Source organism: Sebastes umbrosus, chromosome 8 (genome assembly GCF_015220745.1).
Source record: "Sebastes umbrosus isolate fSebUmb1 chromosome 8, fSebUmb1.pri, whole genome shotgun sequence".
NCBI classification, from domain to species: domain Eukaryota; kingdom Metazoa; phylum Chordata; class Actinopteri; order Perciformes; family Sebastidae; genus Sebastes; species Sebastes umbrosus.
In genome coordinates this window covers 15066735-15084973 of record NC_051276.1, presented here as the reverse complement: position 1 = coordinate 15084973, position 18239 = coordinate 15066735, and the positions used below count along the sequence as shown (strand labels likewise).

The 18239-nt window shown below is 40.1% G+C and overlaps 2 protein-coding genes across 8 annotated transcripts in view; one reads left to right on the top strand and one right to left on the bottom strand.

The window, feature by feature from the left end:
- The window catches only part of LOC119492854 (membrane-associated phosphatidylinositol transfer protein 2-like), a 48303-nt gene extending 35941 nt beyond the window's left edge, over positions 1 to 12362 (bottom strand). For all 6 annotated transcript variants that reach the window (XM_037777687.1, XM_037777691.1, XM_037777690.1 and 3 more), the window contains exon 1: positions 11664 to 12362. The gene's annotated coding sequence lies outside the window, so the exon portion shown is untranslated. The remainder of the gene's footprint in view (positions 1 to 11663) is intronic.
- A 3682-nt stretch (positions 12363 to 16044) lies between these two features.
- On the top strand, positions 16045 to 18089 carry c8h12orf65 (chromosome 8 C12orf65 homolog). Of its 2 annotated transcripts, XM_037777774.1 has the most exons (3): positions 16045 to 16335; positions 16436 to 16706; positions 17621 to 18089. In XM_037777774.1, the coding sequence occupies exons 2-3, from the start codon at positions 16440 to 16442 to the stop codon at positions 17849 to 17851; spliced, it is 498 nt and encodes a 165-aa protein (XP_037633702.1). In that variant the 5' UTR covers positions 16045 to 16335; positions 16436 to 16439; the 3' UTR covers positions 17852 to 18089. The 2 variants fall into 2 exon arrangements, with proteins under 2 accessions (XP_037633702.1, XP_037633701.1); XM_037777773.1 differs by having other exon boundaries at positions 16056 to 16706.
- The last annotated feature ends 150 nt before the right edge of the window (positions 18090 to 18239 follow it).

The following is an 18239-nucleotide window of genomic DNA, read 5'->3' as shown; positions in this document are numbered from 1 at the left end:
AATGCACAACTCAAAGAAAGGAAGAGCAAAAGTGGGGAAAACCTTTTGAGTGATCCGTCGTTTAGACTGCATAACAGACTCAATTTGAACTGAGGCTGTGCGAACAAAACAGACAAATGCAGATGCAACATAATGTGATCTCCTATGACCAGATCTTTCAGTATCAGAGATGAGGGCACCACAAAAAAAAACCCACTGCAACAACCTGAGTAACCAGTGTCACTAGAAGTAGACCAGTAACCAGCAGAGCAGTACCATCATGTAAATACAGGGGACAACAAAGTCACAATAAATAGTGGTGCGTCATCGTGTGCCACATACTGTAAATACAGTAAGCTCCCATGATGCACCCTAGAATGAGGCCATCACTCCTGTCCCTCAGGCCTGTGCTCCTCCACAGGCTAAGGAGGTGGGATGCACAACTTGCCCTTATTCTTTACTCGTCATCGATGTACAAGGGGAAAGCTAAAAATACCCAAACACCCTGTGAGCATCTCCTCCATTATGTTCCTCCTCGTCCTCTTCCTCCTACAGTATCCCTGCAAGTAAGAACTGCTTCTAAAAATGATCTTCGTTTACACGGAGAGAGAACAAACAAGAACCACCACCGAGCACAGACACGGCGAAGAATGTGGTGTCAAGAGGAAAGCACAACTTTGCAAAGAAGAGCAAGAGAAAAAAACAAAAAACAGCTAAACAAATTGTTAATCATCCATTAACTGAGTTTTAGTCAGCACAGGGATTAAGCAAGCCATTCTTAACATGTATGGCAAAAGATTAATCTAAAGCCTGTCATGACTAATCATTTACTGCTTGAAAATGTCACAAAGAGATAAAATAAGCTGACACCTGAAATATAGCTGCAGCTATTTTTGTTCTTTCTAAATAACCTCAAAGATATAGTTGTATATTGAGTTTCATGAAAATATCTGTACAAAATCTCATGGAAAACATGAACTCACTCCAAGCCAGATCAGTGAACCTCACTACATTTGAAGCTTTGGAAAATAAGTAAAGTTTAGATTAGACACCCCACAGCATGTAATTAAAAGTCTTCATAAATAAACCTGGTGCCCAGTGACTGCTGAGAACTTTAAGCTGCTTTAATAAGTGGAGCCATTGTTTTCTTATGCCTCAGTGGGGCTCATCAGCCCACCGTTATCCAAAACAAGCATGTTACATACCAACTCTATCTCTAAATCAATGCCACACTTCACTCTGGAATCCAAAATTAGATGACCTTATATGCAAATTACACTTGGATTAATCAGTTAGTTCCAAGGTTAAATGAGGATCTCCCCTTGCTGTCACTCTCTCTGAGCGCTCATGCAGTCTAAATCAAGTGCGCAGAGAGCAGTCTTATGTAACTCGGACAGATACAGAAAAAGAAAGCATCGCTACCCCAACATTTTGTCCATCCCATTGACTAATTCATGTAGCTTTACAGACCACAGGGCAGGAAATGCTTTTGTGGATTCAGACAGTCTCTCTCCAACATCTCCATCAGCACATCTATGAGTGTTTACTAGCAACAAGATGCTGAATAAAATCAAGGCCTTCTTGCTAATGTGGAGCCTGTTGCTGAGTACTTGCTCACCACTGACAGTACAAAGGCCTGGAGGAATAACAACTAATGGATTTCTAGCATCATTGCCACTAGCGATCTCTCACAATAGTGCAAAGTGGCTTTGACAATATGAAATACTACAGTGATGTGGCTGAGGCTTGTTATTGCAGCGGGACAACACCTACATTACCAGTCTATGGCACAATGCAACCAGCTTCCCACGCGTCACATATTCAAAGTGTATCATCGGACAATCCACCAGTTTGTTACAACTCAAAGGGAGTTTAGTGTAGGCATTCAAGATTCAAAAGTAATGATTTTTTTTATGATGCTCATGCTGTATGTTATATTATGTGCTGTCATATATGGTTGTTGATGTTTTCTAGTCTTTAATGCTCTTTGTGCAAAGCAAATTCCCCATAGGGGCAATAAAGGTTTCATTGATTCATTCAAGCTCTAGGCTTGCCACACCTCCACCGGTGCCCCCCCCAACAAAGTGGGTACTGGTGGAGGTGCGTCAAGCGAGGAGCTTAGCAGGAATAACATCCGCCTGTACAGACAAAATTAATGATGCTTTTCCAACATCTGGAAAGCCTTACACGAAGAGAAAGATCAGGCAAACTTCTGTCAAATGTCTGTTGTTTAAAGCATGTGTTATTTTACATTTTAGAAAATAGTAGCAATTTTGTGGCCATTGGAGAAATATAGTTGAAGCATATAACATCTGAATTTAAATGTAAACAGAAACCATTTTGCCCTGTCTATTGAGCCGATTTTTAGTTTCCCACATGAAAAAAATGTCATTAGCACTCTGATAACTGCAACTTTTTTGAATAAATGTGTCGAGGAAGAGAAATGAAATGGATTATGCTTTACAAAAAGGCCAAAATGTATTCCCTTTCCTGCCCCTTTATCCTCTCCATCATTGCTTGAACAGGGGGTTACCATGGAGACACAGAGCTCTTTCCTTATTGGTTGCCAAGATGAAGTCAGAGTGACGAGGAAAGTAGAGACCAGACGCTGCCGGGGCTGATACTTCTTTCTCCTGTTTCTCCCGTCTCCACTTTCACTTTTGTCAGTCTCTGTTCTTCCCCACTGCACTCTGGTTGCTGTCCTCTGGCTACTGCCTGCATTACTCACTGATTCTAAAATATCATCAACCTAAATATATGCTACTGTGATATATACGTGAAAACTCTATAAATAACAGAATGCAGAATAAAAAAAAACAGGGGTGGGTGTGATACACATTAGATAAGACGCAGGCCGAAATACTGCAGGCTCCATGTGGGCCTCACAGATATGCAGGGCCCACATGCTGGTTTAAATGTACTTTGCGTTTACTGCTAATACTGTACTAAGGCTAAAAATAATATCAAGACAAGCCTGCTACTGCCTGTATCACTGGGAAGGTTAAAAATGCATGAAAGTTCTCTTCATATAATTTAAAATTAACCCAGTAGACTACTTATAACTCCCTTTACAACAATCTAGCAGTAAGTGAGAAAGAGGAATATGGAGAAACACAGGAGAATACCAATATTGAATTGATTGAATCCTTGGGAAGAAATGGGTCTTCATGCCCTAATTTCTCATGCTCTACTAGCTGAGAGGAAAGTGGATGTAAAAACTTTGGTGCGAATTGGGGACAGAGAAACAGAAAAATATGCAAGCATAAGACAAAATGTATATTAGAGAAACAAGGAGAGAGAGGAGAGATGAAATGGTGTTTAATCTGTATTTATATTAGACAGAATAACTAACTTAACTTGTTTTATTATGTTTTGGTGAATCAGCTTTCATCCAGAAAAGGTACAATAACATAAAACTGACCCTCTCATTACTGACTGCAAAAGTCCCAGAACAATAAATTCATAAAAGGAAGCACGAAACACAACTCTGATCTGAACAAACAACAATCTCTGTCCGTCTCAGGTATTGCTTTTATACTGTGATCTTTAATCAGTCTTGGGTTTCTGGTTTAAAGAAATTTGTATCACAGAGTCATCAGTTCAGTGAGTGGGCCTGTGCTCATTAAGAGGACACCATTCATCAAGGTAAATTAACTGTCAATGATAAGAAAGACGCTCATGAGAAGCTGAGGCCGTCTGCTGCCCTTTTGGTGAAATACCTCAAACCCACTTGTGCAGCACGAATAATGTGCACGAAAAAAAAAGTGTTGTACCCGGTGACCAAAGACAGAGGCTGTCTCTCATACTGACCATAAAAGGCCATTTTCAAAGATGCTCCTGGTCCTATGACTTTGGCTAACATTTCGAAGGGCTCTGAGGTCAGGTTTCAGCTCTCTGCACAACCAGGCTTTATCACTTTGGGATTTTCTTATCAGAGCTATAAAAACCAGACACTCTCTATCAGTCTTATACCATAAAGGATTCTGACATCTCACACAGAGACACATCGCTCTGAATGGAGAGCTTTGTCAGGCACATGGAAGCAAAGAATGGGCATAATGCAATGAGAGTTCCCAATAAAAGCCTAGAGGGAAAAAGGGAGAGAGGTGAGGGGGCAACGAGGGAGGGTATTAGGGTTTGAAGGAGTCTATTTTTAGCCTCAGAGAAATCAGGTGTCTGCGGCCAATGGAAAAGAAAGGAGAGCGTGGGTAAAGTGACATGAAGCAGCACTGTCGCTTTCATTTTACATGATCCATGTGAGTCAGAGAACGCTGCAAGGGTTGGGGGTGAGGTATGACAAAACACAAACAAATATAAAATGGCATATATGGTCCATATATTTCCATAGAGAAATGAATACAGTGTAAAAAAAAAAAAAACTGTAGAGATAAATTAAATTATAAAATAGCTCAAATAAAAATGTGATTTATAGACTTCTATGGTCAGCCTCACAATTAATGTGGATACGTGGAAAAAGCCATCAGGAAAAAGTTCACCAACCAGCAATGACATTTCTATTTCAGGGCAGACTATGCTCCTTGCAGATTAGATTAGCTAATACATCATGTACTGGGACCTTGACTCACAGAAGCAGATATTATTGCATCTTTCTGCTTAAGAAGTTTCTTGGTAGAGAGGGTGTGTGTCAGAGTGCCCTGGTTTCACCTCCTGCACAAGCCTGATGAATACCACTACGGGACAACCCCGCTTCCCTGACAGGAAGCACACAGCAGACTTCATTCCTCTTCCATAAAATGAAACTCAAGTAAGGACACAGGAAGGTGGTCCACTGCTATAAAAAGACCTCAGCTCTTCCAGTCCACCCACACTGCCAGAAAAAAACTGGTGTCCAAAGGGACGGGGACATGGCACAGCCTGCACAAAGCGTTCGTCTTTGTCTCATTTCCCAGACAACAGCACCGTAGGAGCATTAGCAGTGATGTGCCATTCATCAGCTGGCTCATCAGGGATGGGTGGGGACAGGTTGTACCCCTGTTGTCCCTGTCAACAGCTCTACACCAACATTAGCATCACCTGCTTTGTTCAAGGGAGCTGAGGTGGGAGGGTGGGTTGGGGGAGAAGGACAGAGCCTGTGGAGCTCGAGGTGCAGAGAAAACATAATGTTCCATTCAGTGGCTTGGCTGGCACCCAGGTGCATGATGGAGACTCATCTGAAATACTGTCATGATGTCCGCTCAAGATGAATTAAAAGAAAAATTAGACCTTCAGATAACAGCCAGCTGGCAATGCGTCCCTATGCTCCCCTAAGAGGGCATCATCAATTGTAAAAGATGTTTTTCAAGATTGCTTCAAACCCCAAAGGGTGCCCTAACGCTTGAAAAGGCACCCATACTAATCTTTGGTTTCCACAAGTACAAGTATGTTACTGGATAGTGAAATTGTTTAAACTTCCTTTGGGGAGCTCTGAGAAATCTTTTATATCACTTTAAATATCCAATCTGCCCATCATCAAAAGTGGTTCAATATTCACTCTAAAGACCTGTCTAGAACCTGCTGTTGTGCAGTATGAGCCCTTTTGTGTGTGTGCATTGCAGTCCAGGAAGTAATGTTCCTCATCTATCCATCATCATTATCCATTTCCAAAGCAGACGTTGAGCTGATCATGACCACGTTTCATCTGAGTACAGTTCATTTGAACAGAAACTTCCAGCCTAGAAACAGTCACATGCATCATCACCATTCCTGATTGTTCTAATCAGATTTGTATTTCAGGACAAAATATGAATGCTTGTCCTTGAAACAGCTCTCTCATATGATGTTAACAGTTAAGAAAATTCCTGCTCTAGCTCAAGGTCATGTCATGTCCGCAGACAATAAATAAAGACTAAAGGATATTTTATAAAGCTGCCTTGTTCATGATTAAACACTTAATTTGGTGGTGTTAAAAGTTCCTAACTTGCACTCATAATGCACTCATAACTTAAAATCCCCTCCGGTGCTGTCAGTGTCCATAATAATCAGTCAATATTGACTGTCAAAGAAATGACGTCAACATGACAGAAGATTTTGTACCCGGGAGTTATCAGCTGTGGGAAAAATAACTATACAGTCCGAGATAACATGGAAGGCTTGTTGTGAATCCAGTTTAATACCTTCAGTATCTTTCTGCAAGCTCATTTAACAAACATGAGCATTCCTACATGATATGCCAAGCTGTAGAGTAAAAAGACTTTTCTCATATCCTAACAAAGCAATCACAGGAAACTGGCTAATGCAAACAGATGAACATTTCACCTACTGCGAGAAATGAGCCCCAGTGAGATTATGGGGTACAAACTTCTCTATTTTATAGATACTGTAGAATAGAATAAAATAAGTCAAAAAGTGAGTAATCTATTGTAAAAAAAAAAAGAAAGAAATTAGTTCTTTCCTGTTTAACAGCTGCTCAATCTCTGTCACAATCCACTGCGTCTTATCACTGTCATCTCGTCTTGGGTGACAGGGATTGTGTGTATATGGTGTTTAGGATACAACAAGTCACAGGAGATCAACATGCAATAGACTTCCAAAATAGTCCAGAGTCTGGTCTAAGTAAGGAACCAAGACTACCACTCCTCTGCTAAATGTGAAATTGGGAGCATTTCTTTTGCCTCCGCACGGCTCTCAACATGGCGACGGCTGAGCCGGCGGCTTGCAGTTAACGGTGCTAACAGCGCTAACACTGAATACTACGGCAACACTGCTGACAGAGCCAACAGTGTTTACCAGAGGACGAACCAGAGGGTGGGTGCAACGCTTCTGCAACGGTGCCATCGGTCAGGACGGCGTTATCAGCTGTAACCACCATATGAGCGCAGTGCAGAGCGGCGGCTGTGAGCTAGCCAGTGGGGCACGCTCACATGCACTAACATGCACTAAAAGACGCACGATGATCTCAACAAAGCAAGGAGAAACTCGGATTGCAACACACACAGAGGGAGAGTGACTTCATTCTCTGCTCAGGTGGACATTATTCCACTATATCTTTACATTACAAATAGTTGTTTGCTGCTTTGTTAATGCTCTGGATATCATATAGAGCACCTTTAAACAACCAAACCGTCTTAAATGTTATGGAGAAACAAATTACACATAGCAATATTACAAAACAGTTCAACAGGATTTTACAAAATCAATGGAGATGGCACAACATGAAGAAAATGTCAAATTACCACATAAACAGGCAGGTGAAGTTCTAATTAAATCTTACAGTGCAACATATACAATATGTTACAGCAGTTCAAACCATTCTATCCGGATGTTCATTTACCACCTACTGTAGTTCACTCTCTTCAAAAAGCTTCATGTAGCTCATTTTACTGTTTGTACCTGATGTTTCTCTGCTCTTCCTGTGACAGCAATCTTATCTGATAAGCAGCTCAAATAGTACAGACATGGAACCAAAAGATGTGGTGAGCAGCTGCATACGTCATTCCAACTTTAACTGACAGGAAGTGCGCCTTGTCTCGTTTCCTCTACTAAAATGGCTGTATACTCGTTTGTCACCTGTATTAATAGCGACACACAGTGATTGTTGACTTAAACCTGAGGGTTGTAGTGGGAGAACAGAAGACCTGTCACATGTAAGAGTAAAAAAACTCTAACAAAGATTCCACACAGTGCTATGAATACTCAAACACATGGTCACAAGCTACGGGCTCGTCTGTCAGGAATTTTCCACTCCACACAGTCACTCAGACATACAGCATATTATTTACATATTCCCACTGCGTTTTCCTCCTGACCATCGGGAGGTTGTCAGGCACTCCTGTAACTGTATAACATCAGTGGAGTGGTGTGTAATTTTAGTCTTAGGGAAAGTGACGTGTGTGACACAAATGAGCAAACATTAGCATAGTATCTGGGCGCAGTTAGGAATTATTATCCTCATTTATCAATAAGGTCATTGCAGTGTCTCAACATTGCTTTTTGGCTTACGAACAGCGTCACAACTGCTTTATACAAACAAATACAACTGGTGAAACAAAAAAACATTACCAGCCACATCTAAAAAACACAAATGTACAGACAGACTGATTCATAATCACCTGCACTCTTTCTTCTTCTGTGATACTGTGTTTGTTTAGTGTAAGACTCAAGAGAGACACCTGAGAGTTAAAACGCTATCAGGTTTCAGCTTGTCAACTACTGTCTCCCTTTAAGATTCTTTGGTATACTAGATGCATTAAAACATTCCACTACATTATGTCTCCTCAGTTAAGACATAACATTTATTGTTACTCTAAACAGGGGGAACGTAACAACTACTCTGCAGCAGAATAATAAAACCACTGATTAAAAAGAGACAGACGTGCAAAAGTCCATATATGGTTATCCTAGAAATAAAGATCCACTAAACTCAGACAACTTCTTGACTGTGTCCAACTTCAATACGAACATGGCTGTGAATAAATTTGCAATCCCAAAGCTACAAATCTAATTTTCCAGGAAATAACTCATACAATATTTATACTGAATGAATATTTGAAATCTGTTGAAATGACTTGCTTAATAAAAAAAAAGTCTTCCAGTGAGTGATTTTCTGTGGGAGGGATATCACAGATCCCAATTATATTCAACATCGACCTCGTTTCAATTAAACTTATATTTACTCAAAATAGCAATAATATAGAAAACATATTGGTGTAGGTGCACTTAGTTTAAAAACACAAATTCACATAAAAAAGAACCTTAAAACATTATAATATCTTAGTGTAAAAAAAAAAAGAAATCTGCGTTATACTTTTAAGAGGAGCTAAAAATTAAAATGAAAGAGTACTGCCAATAAGATTAGAGTGATTAGACATGTTGTCGAGAACATAAACATATCATAATGAACGTGAACGGCAAACATGGCTATTGTTAGTACTCACAATTGTCAAGCTATCAGCTTGTGGAAGACTCCAGTGACGCGCAAAAAAAGTCAATTTCATTCAGGCCGAATGAAATGATTGGACGGGTTTATTAAAGTCCTACAAAAGCCACAGATATCAGATATTTTTCTTTTTTTGTCAGTGTATTTGATTTATTGAATGCTGTCCGGATGTAATGAGAATTTCAACTAATATAACAAAAAAAAATCTAAAAACTTTCCCAACCCTACCTTCAACATAAAAGTCACTATAATCATAAAGTGAGCAATAAACACCTAATTTTATTAAACAACATACAAAATATAAGGCTTGCATTTTGTTGGCCACGTGTGTGATTTGACAAAAGAACTGTCCCCCTACCTCATTAAACACTTTGAGTCGTTGTACCCTCGTGCACTCACGTTTTCACTGAGCACACAGGTGACGTTAATTAAACTCAGAGCTCAGTTAATTGGGCTGGACATTGGGACTGAGCCTGAATCAGACCTGTCACTACTTGAACATACTGCAATAATAAATACTGTGAATATTCTGAAAAGGACCGTTTAATAGAATTACTTTTGTTACAAGTACTTCGTTGCTTTTACCTTGCTACAATTTTGAAAGTAGGAATACTATTCTTCTTCTATGACAAAAGGAAGGACAAAAAAGAGACAGATTTCTCTCAATCTTTAAACTCACTACATAGATTTTGCATTGTCAACACAGCCCTGCCCATGTATCGCATTATGTGTATCTGAGTGTGTTCATGTTAGTTGGAAGGAAGGAAGGAAGGAAGGCCCCGCGCAAAAAACTGGTTAAGCAAAGATTTTGAGAAGCTGCTATCTTTATAGTAAAGACACTTTCACCGTATCTTAAAGGTCACAACAGGAATGACTGGTAAAGAGGGCGGTGCCCAGTCACGGGAGGAAGATTTGACTTCTGGGTCATCAGTAATGCTGATCTCGAAGGCTTCCACTTCAAGCAGTCTGTCCTTCATCATCAGACCAACACTTTAGTGAAAATGTTTATGATTTAGTTATTTGTGACACAAATGAATGACATGAAAAGATATCCTGCTAGTGACCGACAGCTTTTGTATGTGGTAATCGTTACAATCAGCAACAAAAGCAGCAGTTTCAGATTTAAAAAAAAGAGGAAACATAAGTAATGAGTCTGTCTAAAAGTCAAAAACCAGAGTCAGAAGAGAACAATCTGTGTTAAAACAAAGCACAGATTGCCTATAATTCAGCTCAGGAAAGAATGCACAAGATCAATTTTTTTACAGACTGCGCTTGCAGTGAACTGCATTACTCCAAATTCAGCTTTCATGTTATTCAAAAACGACAAAACCAATTTAATCTTAAAAATTACAGAGCAGCTGATGCCAAGTGTGTTACACAATCCTCACAACCGTTAGTGCTTCAATGAGGCAGGGCGCAAGTTTTAACATGTCAAAGCGGGATTACACCCTGCGTGCATATTTGTTCACTATTCTTCAGGCCCAGAAACAGACACAACAACCTATCTAGGTATGTGTCTCCTGTAATGTCTTCTCTATAAACATAGTCCAAGTGCAAGCTAGATCTTGCTCTTATTGAGGCTCAGATTGGTATCACAGATAAATCTCAAAACTAGTCTCCGATTGCACTCCTAATTCAAAGACACTGCCATGTTGGAAATAAAGCAGGGGGTACCAGTGGAGTTCCTGCCCTCATAGCAGGGCTATCATCTGGACAACAGACGCCACAGCCTCAGAGTCAGCACTGCCACAATGACTCACCCAGGCCCTGCTGAGTCAAGCGGAGTGACTCTTGATGCTGAAACTCATAAAGTCATATTGAAATAGAAAATGGGCCTATAGGGGATACAAAAAAACAAGCTTGTGGCATGCAGGTTTTTAGTTAAGTCAAAAACAAGCTGACTGCAACTTCCTTCATTTCCAAGTGAACCTTCTAACTGAGGGCAAACCCCCATGGTTAGTCAAACTCAAACATGCTGTAATCTGCAGCAGGGACCTGGGTCATAAATAAATTCTCACACCTAGGTATCATTGGAAAGTGCACCAAAAAGGGCAAGAACATGGTGCCTGAAAAATCCACCAGGGACTGCAGTCATTTTCTATTTTAAAATGTTAGAAGATGCAGTGTATTATGTGCAATAACATGCTGAATATGTGCAATAACATATGCTGATCACTCTGTGCAATAATTATATGATGCTGTGCAATAATTATATAATTATCTGACGGACACTTTGTGCAATAATCTGGCAAAACTGTCATCTCATCAATATACATATTGTATTTTTATATTTTATTGTATTATCTTTTATATTTGTATTGCACTATCTCTTTTTTATTGTATTATCTTTTCATTAGCACCTATGGGATTGTCACAATCTAATTTCGTTGTACTACACAATGACAATAAAGGGTTTGAACCTTGAATCTTGTATTATAACAGCTAACAAGTCAGGAGAGAGAGAGAGGAACATTTCACCAGTTTTTTAACAAGCATGTCTGTGTGTGTGTGTGTGTGTGTCTGTGTGTGTGTGTGTGTGTGTGTGTGTGTGTGTGTGTGACAGCAACAGAAGAATATGCTGCACTTTCTTCAGGACACACACAGCGAGTCTAAACAACAAATGTAATGACGAGCTATGACAGCACATGGTGTTCAAAAAAACCTTGTAAAATAAGATGTACTAAACGTGACGTTGCATCTCTGGGAAAAGGGATGATCAAATTTGAACTGGAGTAAACCCAGCAGTCAGTTAGTTACCTAGCAACATGGCAGCACGGTTAATGACAAATTGATGGCTTGCATCACATACCTGGACCTGATGCACACCAGTGATGCACCTCTGGCTTCTTCACCACCGCACTCAGCACAAAATCAAAGTTCACCGGCCCTCCTCCGTGTTTTTAGGGTCACTGCTGTCACCAGTAACACGGTGTCCTTTCAGCAGGAAACAACCGCCGACGACTCGATGAGGTCTGGAAACGCATCGAAAGTCAGCAACTGGTTTCCTCTACGTCTCCGTTGGTGTGTCCCCTCAGCAGAGGAAGAAGAAGAAGAAGGACTGCTGCGGGTACGACATGTAAAGATGACACGTAGAGAAACATCATCAGCTCCGGGGGGTGTGTGTTACATGATATTTCTGCCCGTGTTTACAACATCTGGCCACATCGTTGCGCCGGAGAACCACAACACGCTGGGTTTCCTCAACCGACAGGCCAGAGTAGCGATGGTAACGGTTAGAAAGAATGTCCTTGAATATCCAGGCTAACCGTCAGGAGTTGGCGGTTGAGGTGAACTGTAACGGCTGAGAGCTCAGCCCAACTGCTGCTGCTGCCTAGCGACGCCACCAACGTCCACACAACCGGGAAGAGAGCGACGCAAACAGATCAAGAGCACCCGCCATCGTTAAGTTGTCACTCCTCTCAAGTCTGAAGCATCGGCGAGACTTCACAGTCCTTTCAGGCACGACACCAAATACTGGCTAAGTTAACCAGAGCACAACTACGTTTCCGGTACGATTTTCAAAATAAAAGTCTGAATAACTTTTTTTTTTTTTTAAACAGTTTATTTCTAAATTTTATTAAAGGGACTGTTTGTAACTTCTTACACGTATAAATCACCCGGGTCGGTGTCCCATGCGCGCTCGCGTGTGGCTACGCTGTTCAGACTCAGACTCCAACACAAACTACACGGAAGCACCAAAACCGCAAAGTTATATCTAGTGAAGCCCGTTTTGCAAAACGGTGTTAGCCGCGGTCGGAGGACGCGGGGGAGACCGTAGCTTTGGTCTCCAGGGCCGGAGTCTCTGCTCCTCTACCTGCCTGCCTGCCTGCCTTCACTCAGCTCGCTCCACCTCACGTGCAGGCACACACAATGAGATAATAGTTGTAATATTATAAGTATAAAACTATAAATCTATACGTAATATATTTATAATGTATTTGTGAATTGTCTTCTGTGGATTACAACTATTATCTACAGATCTGCTGCGGTACCAATCGGACAAAATTCTGTAAACAAACAGGAGGAAAGTTACAAATGTCACATGGCCCACAAATGCACAGGAAGCGATCTGCAAATGCGCAAATAGCATTCCACATGTAGAAATAGATGCACAAATGCGTGTTTATCACTTTACATGTAAACCTTAAATTACTCATTTACAGAGTAAGTTATGCATATTTGCAAATCGCCCTGTATTTTTGTGGATGTGACTTTACACAACACAAATACAATAATACATGTTTGTGGATAGTGAAATATTTGCAGATCATGGTACACGTTTGTGGAATGTCTTCTGTGGGTTACAACAAATAAAGCCCAATAAAAACTTCCATATAAATATATCACGTCCAAGATGTCACCAAACAGAACTACAATCTCTAATTAAATACCTTATTATGACGTTAATCAAATGAAACAAATTAATATTGTGTAAATATACGACACAGCAGCCCCAACACAGCTAGTAGGCTATTTGATTCTGAAGGATTAGTCGCTTAACTTCCGGTTTTTGTTTTTACTTCTGTGATCTTGACGAGGTGCTTGTTCAGATGAGCAGTTTCGATCGGGAGGCGCCCCCTGCTGGCACTGAGTATATGGTCTAAACTGGTATCGCAAGTGGTTACGTATTTCCGCAGGCAGAGGCATTATTATAGGATGTAAAGTAAAAAGGTACATTTATAGCAGTCGTGTTACAAACTGGCGTCTTATAGTTTGGCATGCGGTGAAAGGCAGACCTACTGTTACTCAGTATATACCCACATTAATATTGTTTTTCATGCATTTAGGCGCATCTGCTTTGATACTCTACATTTATTGTCATCATCTAGATTAATTAGTAAAGTGACTGAAGAGGAAAATATATATTTTTTTCATATTTTTTGGTGGGGACCTCAAGAAGGTCATTGACTGATGTCGACCACTGAGTCAACTATTCAGTAAATTCGGCATATGCATACAATATGAAAATGTTTCCTGTGACATTTTTCACAACCACTTCTGAAGCATATCTAAGAACTTAACAAAAACACTGCAAGAAAACCTGTTCTTAAAGTAATTTCGTGTTTAAGTCATGCATAGCCCTTAACAGTCTTTATACATTTAGTATTATAGTTTATTACTAGCCTACATTGAGTATACACATAAAACTGATTTCCTACAAATACTGCAGGTTGCACTTTACTGGAAAGGTGCATCTTTTGCAAGATCCACAAACAGGACATAGTAAAGGTTATATTGTACTAAAATGAGGGTTAGTTCAAATGTGAGCACTAAAGATAAAGTTCAAGTAATTAGAAATGCACCTCCCCCACCCATAATATGAGAGCGATGTCATCACAGGTCATCGGAGAGATTGTCTTTTCCTGGTGACCTACATAGTTTCCTGATTTAGTAATTATAGTCATTGTCGAGGGACAGAGCAGGGAGCATTACATCACAGTCCATGTGTTCTCGCCATATGAAACTATTTTGCAATAAATGTATGTATAAAGTTAAATGGGCATTATTACATTAATTCAGAAACTACAACAGACTGTCCTCCTTCCACAAGTGTTTGGCACTGCTCACAGTGATGGACTTCTGCAAATAATGGAAATATTAAAGTTAAAATTTAGGCTGCTGTATTAGATTCAACAGCAATGTCTTATGAAGTGTAAAACAATGCAAAGCAATGTAAAAAGAATGTTATGTAATGTGTGGGGTGAACGACACATAAATAAATAAAACAGCTAACCTGTACTGCCAGGTGAAGTGGTAATTAATCCATTATTCACTTCCATCATGCACTTGCTGATGCTCTTGTTAGTGTTAATAGGAAGGTTCATATAATAAGTCCATCGAAAATGTATATTTTGATTATAAAACACTTCTCCCAGTAGACTTAAATTGTCTGTATAGTTTTGTCTTTCACAGATAATAGAGGCTGCAGTCAGCTTAAATTCACAATGGTTACAATTGATTTCATAAATTGCTTATGATTCGAGCAGTGACCAGTTTGCATGGCAGAAAAAGTATCCAAACTTCCCAAAAAACTTCTCAAATCACTCTTGCAACATAATACACTTCACGTTGTCCCTCTGTACGTGCTCAGTATGTTCAAAACAGACATTTGTACTGTGGCCGGAAAGTCTATTGAATGATGTTTCACTCCATTCAATATAATCAATAGGCCTTTCTCACAGAATATATTTTGACATGTCACAGTAGGAAAAGCACAGGTGTATTGGCTCACTGTCATGGCTTAGCGAGATAACTAGTTGCATGGATGGGACTGGGAGTCATCGTTAATGTTAAGATGACAAGTCAAATTGTCTGCTTTGAAAACGTCATATCAACGGAAATCAACATTTCAGACATCACTACTGTGTGTGTGTGTGTGTGTGTGTGTGCAGCTCTTGGTAGGCTCCCATACACATAGCATATTATGGTCTGGCCTGGGGGTACATTTATGCTGACAATATTATATTGATACACAATAACACCCTCATATCCTTTACAGTGAAGCAGCCTACAAGTGCAGTATCCAGAAACTACAGTCGACTGTAGTCTTTGAATACTCTATTTGTATATGTACATCACAGTCAAGCAACATACAGGGCCATACTGTAACACACCTTGAGATTGTGACACCTTTGAGGTCATTTCATTTCATTCTCACTGTGCAATATCATATCATGCACTTGTGCAATTTTGTTAATAGTCTGTTTATTGTCAATACTGTATATACTGCTCCTATTTTCCGTTCTATTTAAATGGTTCTTATTTTGATACACTTTGTTTAGCTCTTTTTTTTTTTACTGCGTTAGCTGATTCATCTTGTTTTTTGCACTATCCCCTTTGCTGCTGTACACTGCAAATTTCCCCACTGCGGGACTAATAAAGGAATACCTTATCTTATCTTATCTTATCTTATGAGACATTTACAAGCTTTAACATATAATTTTCCACATCCATCATTATCTTTTACACACTTTTACATGTGAATAAATAACATGAATGAATGTGAATAACCAGGTCATATATTGTACAGAAAGAGAGAGGGCATTAGGTTTCCCATCACACCTGATGACAGTTAAGTTAATTATCCTTCACAGCAATCAGGCACCAACATGGTGAACAGAGGGACTGGGAAATGCTAAATGTTAAACTTTGATAGCCTATCTAACTCCCACCCAAACCACCATTCACGCACCATTTCAAAAATACCCAGTAGAAAGAGCTCAAACTTTAAAAAAGTCGTGTGTCAGCATTGAAAAACATGTTTTCAGTTTCTTACCTACTGGGGGTTTTGTTAAGCAACCCGACACAAGATGGCGACAGAGGGACAAACACAGACCTGTTATTCAAGCCACGAAGAAGAACACGACGACTGCTGATTGGTTGACTGATTGACTGGAAACGTAGAAGAAGAAGAGACTGAACATGGACATTAACACATTATGTACATGACCGGGACACAGACAGGAGAATAATAGCCTACAGTAGGTCTCTTGCATGGATAAAAGTTTTTGGTAAACTTATTGATATTTTCTGCTTGATGACGCACACAACGTGATGTCGTCACTTTGTGTATTTATTTAGAGATATGTCGTTCACCAGCTGTGTGTACAGTGTGTACAGTCGGCTCACGTGGAGAGGTTCTCCCAGTATCTCTCCACTGCTGAGGCCGCTCCCAACTGGACTAACATGTGTTTTGTCAGCTGGTAAAAAGGACCTGATAGACTTTCCTGTCCTGAACGAGGACGAGCTTGAAGAGCAGTTTGTGAGAGGATCTGGACCCGGAGGACAGGCCACCAACAAAACCAGCAACTGTGTGGTGCTCAAGCACATCCCCAGTGGGACTGTTGTGAAGGTTAATCTTGTTTTTAAATCCATGTGTGTGTAACTGTCATCACTGATATCTATTGCTTCATGTGTTGTAGATATTTGATGAATGAATGACCCAAGCCCAGCCAACATTTGTATGTGGGGCCCATATGGTAGTAAATGGGCTGAAAAATGGGCCCTATATGGGATTGTCCATTGGTTCCATAATGGCCCCATGCCAATTGCCTTTGTGGGTTTCATGCAGGAGTACACTGGGTGTTATATGGGCCCAATCTGGGCAACATAAACCAAAACCCATCTCGGCCCCAGGTTTAAGTTCTATGTGGGAACTACATGGCCTGAAATATGGGTTGTAAGTGGGTTTGTTTCCATGTTGGCCCCATGCACTAATTTCCCAGTAGTGACCCAACTAGGACCCACACAGGTAGACGAACTTAGTTGACCCAAGTGGGCGCCATTTATGTTGCCCATTCTGAGCCCATGCACTAATTTCCCATTAGTGACCCACCTAGAACCCACTTGGGTAGCCCACATGGAGAGCCCATGTGGGTCCTACTTAGTTGACCCAAGTGGGCCCATACCCACTTGGTACCCAGGTACCCCCAGCATAACCCATGTGGGGCCCACATAACCATGTTGGCTGGGAATCAGAGTTATGGTGTTGAATTTCTTAACCTTGGAAACCTCAGTTGACAAATCAGTCTCACCTCAAGGCCCATAGCTGTTCTGATGCTTTTGATCATATTACATGATCTTCATCCACAGATGCCCATTTGTCATGGTAGATGTTGAAATTTGGGTTGGCTTAAAAGTTGAGATTCACAGTGAAGTCCTGAAAGCTCCAGAACAGCTACTAAATGGACCTCAATGTGTTTTTGTTTTTTTGTGTGATTTTACTAACCATGTTCATTTAATTTCTTGTACCATTTCCCCCTGCAGTGCCATCAAACCAGATCTGTGGATATCAATCGAAAGCGTGCTCGAGAGATTATGCGAGAGAAACTTGATGTTGTTTATAAAGGAGAACTCAGTGAAGTTCTTGTAAAGAAGAAAGAGTCTGAGCTGAGGAAACAAGAGAAGAGGAGGAAGGCAAATGAGAATCTGGAGAGAAAAAGACTCTTTAAAGAAGCGCTGGCTGCAGACTCCAAACCTGGAAATGACACTGTTTAAAATGTTTGTGTGGAATATAGAATGAATACATAAATATTTAAAAGTTGTGTGTGTGTCTTTATGCCTACAAAGACTGAATAACAAAACCAGCAAAGGGATACTATCAACAGTTCTGAATCCAATTGGCCTTTTATTTGAATAGCATCTTTCATGCAAATTTGCAATAAAATGTACATCACATAATACGAGACAGAAATTTTGAAAAAAAAAGAAAAGTCATAAAATACAGTCAAAAATGTTGGCGATTTGTAGTGCATCTTTCAATGCTTGAAGAGATGTTCTCCAAAAAAAAAACATTGATTGGGATATACATTATACTTTAGATAAAAGCTGCAGTATGCAATCCTTTGACTTGGATACATATTTCTTTAATTTTAGCATTTGATCA

Coding starts and splice junctions, on each gene's coding strand:
- c8h12orf65 (XM_037777774.1), top strand. CDS start 16,440: ATGTCGTTCACCAGCTGTGTGTACAGTGTGTACAGTCGGCTCACGTGG. Junction 16,707..17,620: donor CCAGTGGGACTGTTGTGAAG/GTTAATCTTGTT, acceptor TTCCCCCTGCAG/TGCCATCAAACCAGATCTGT.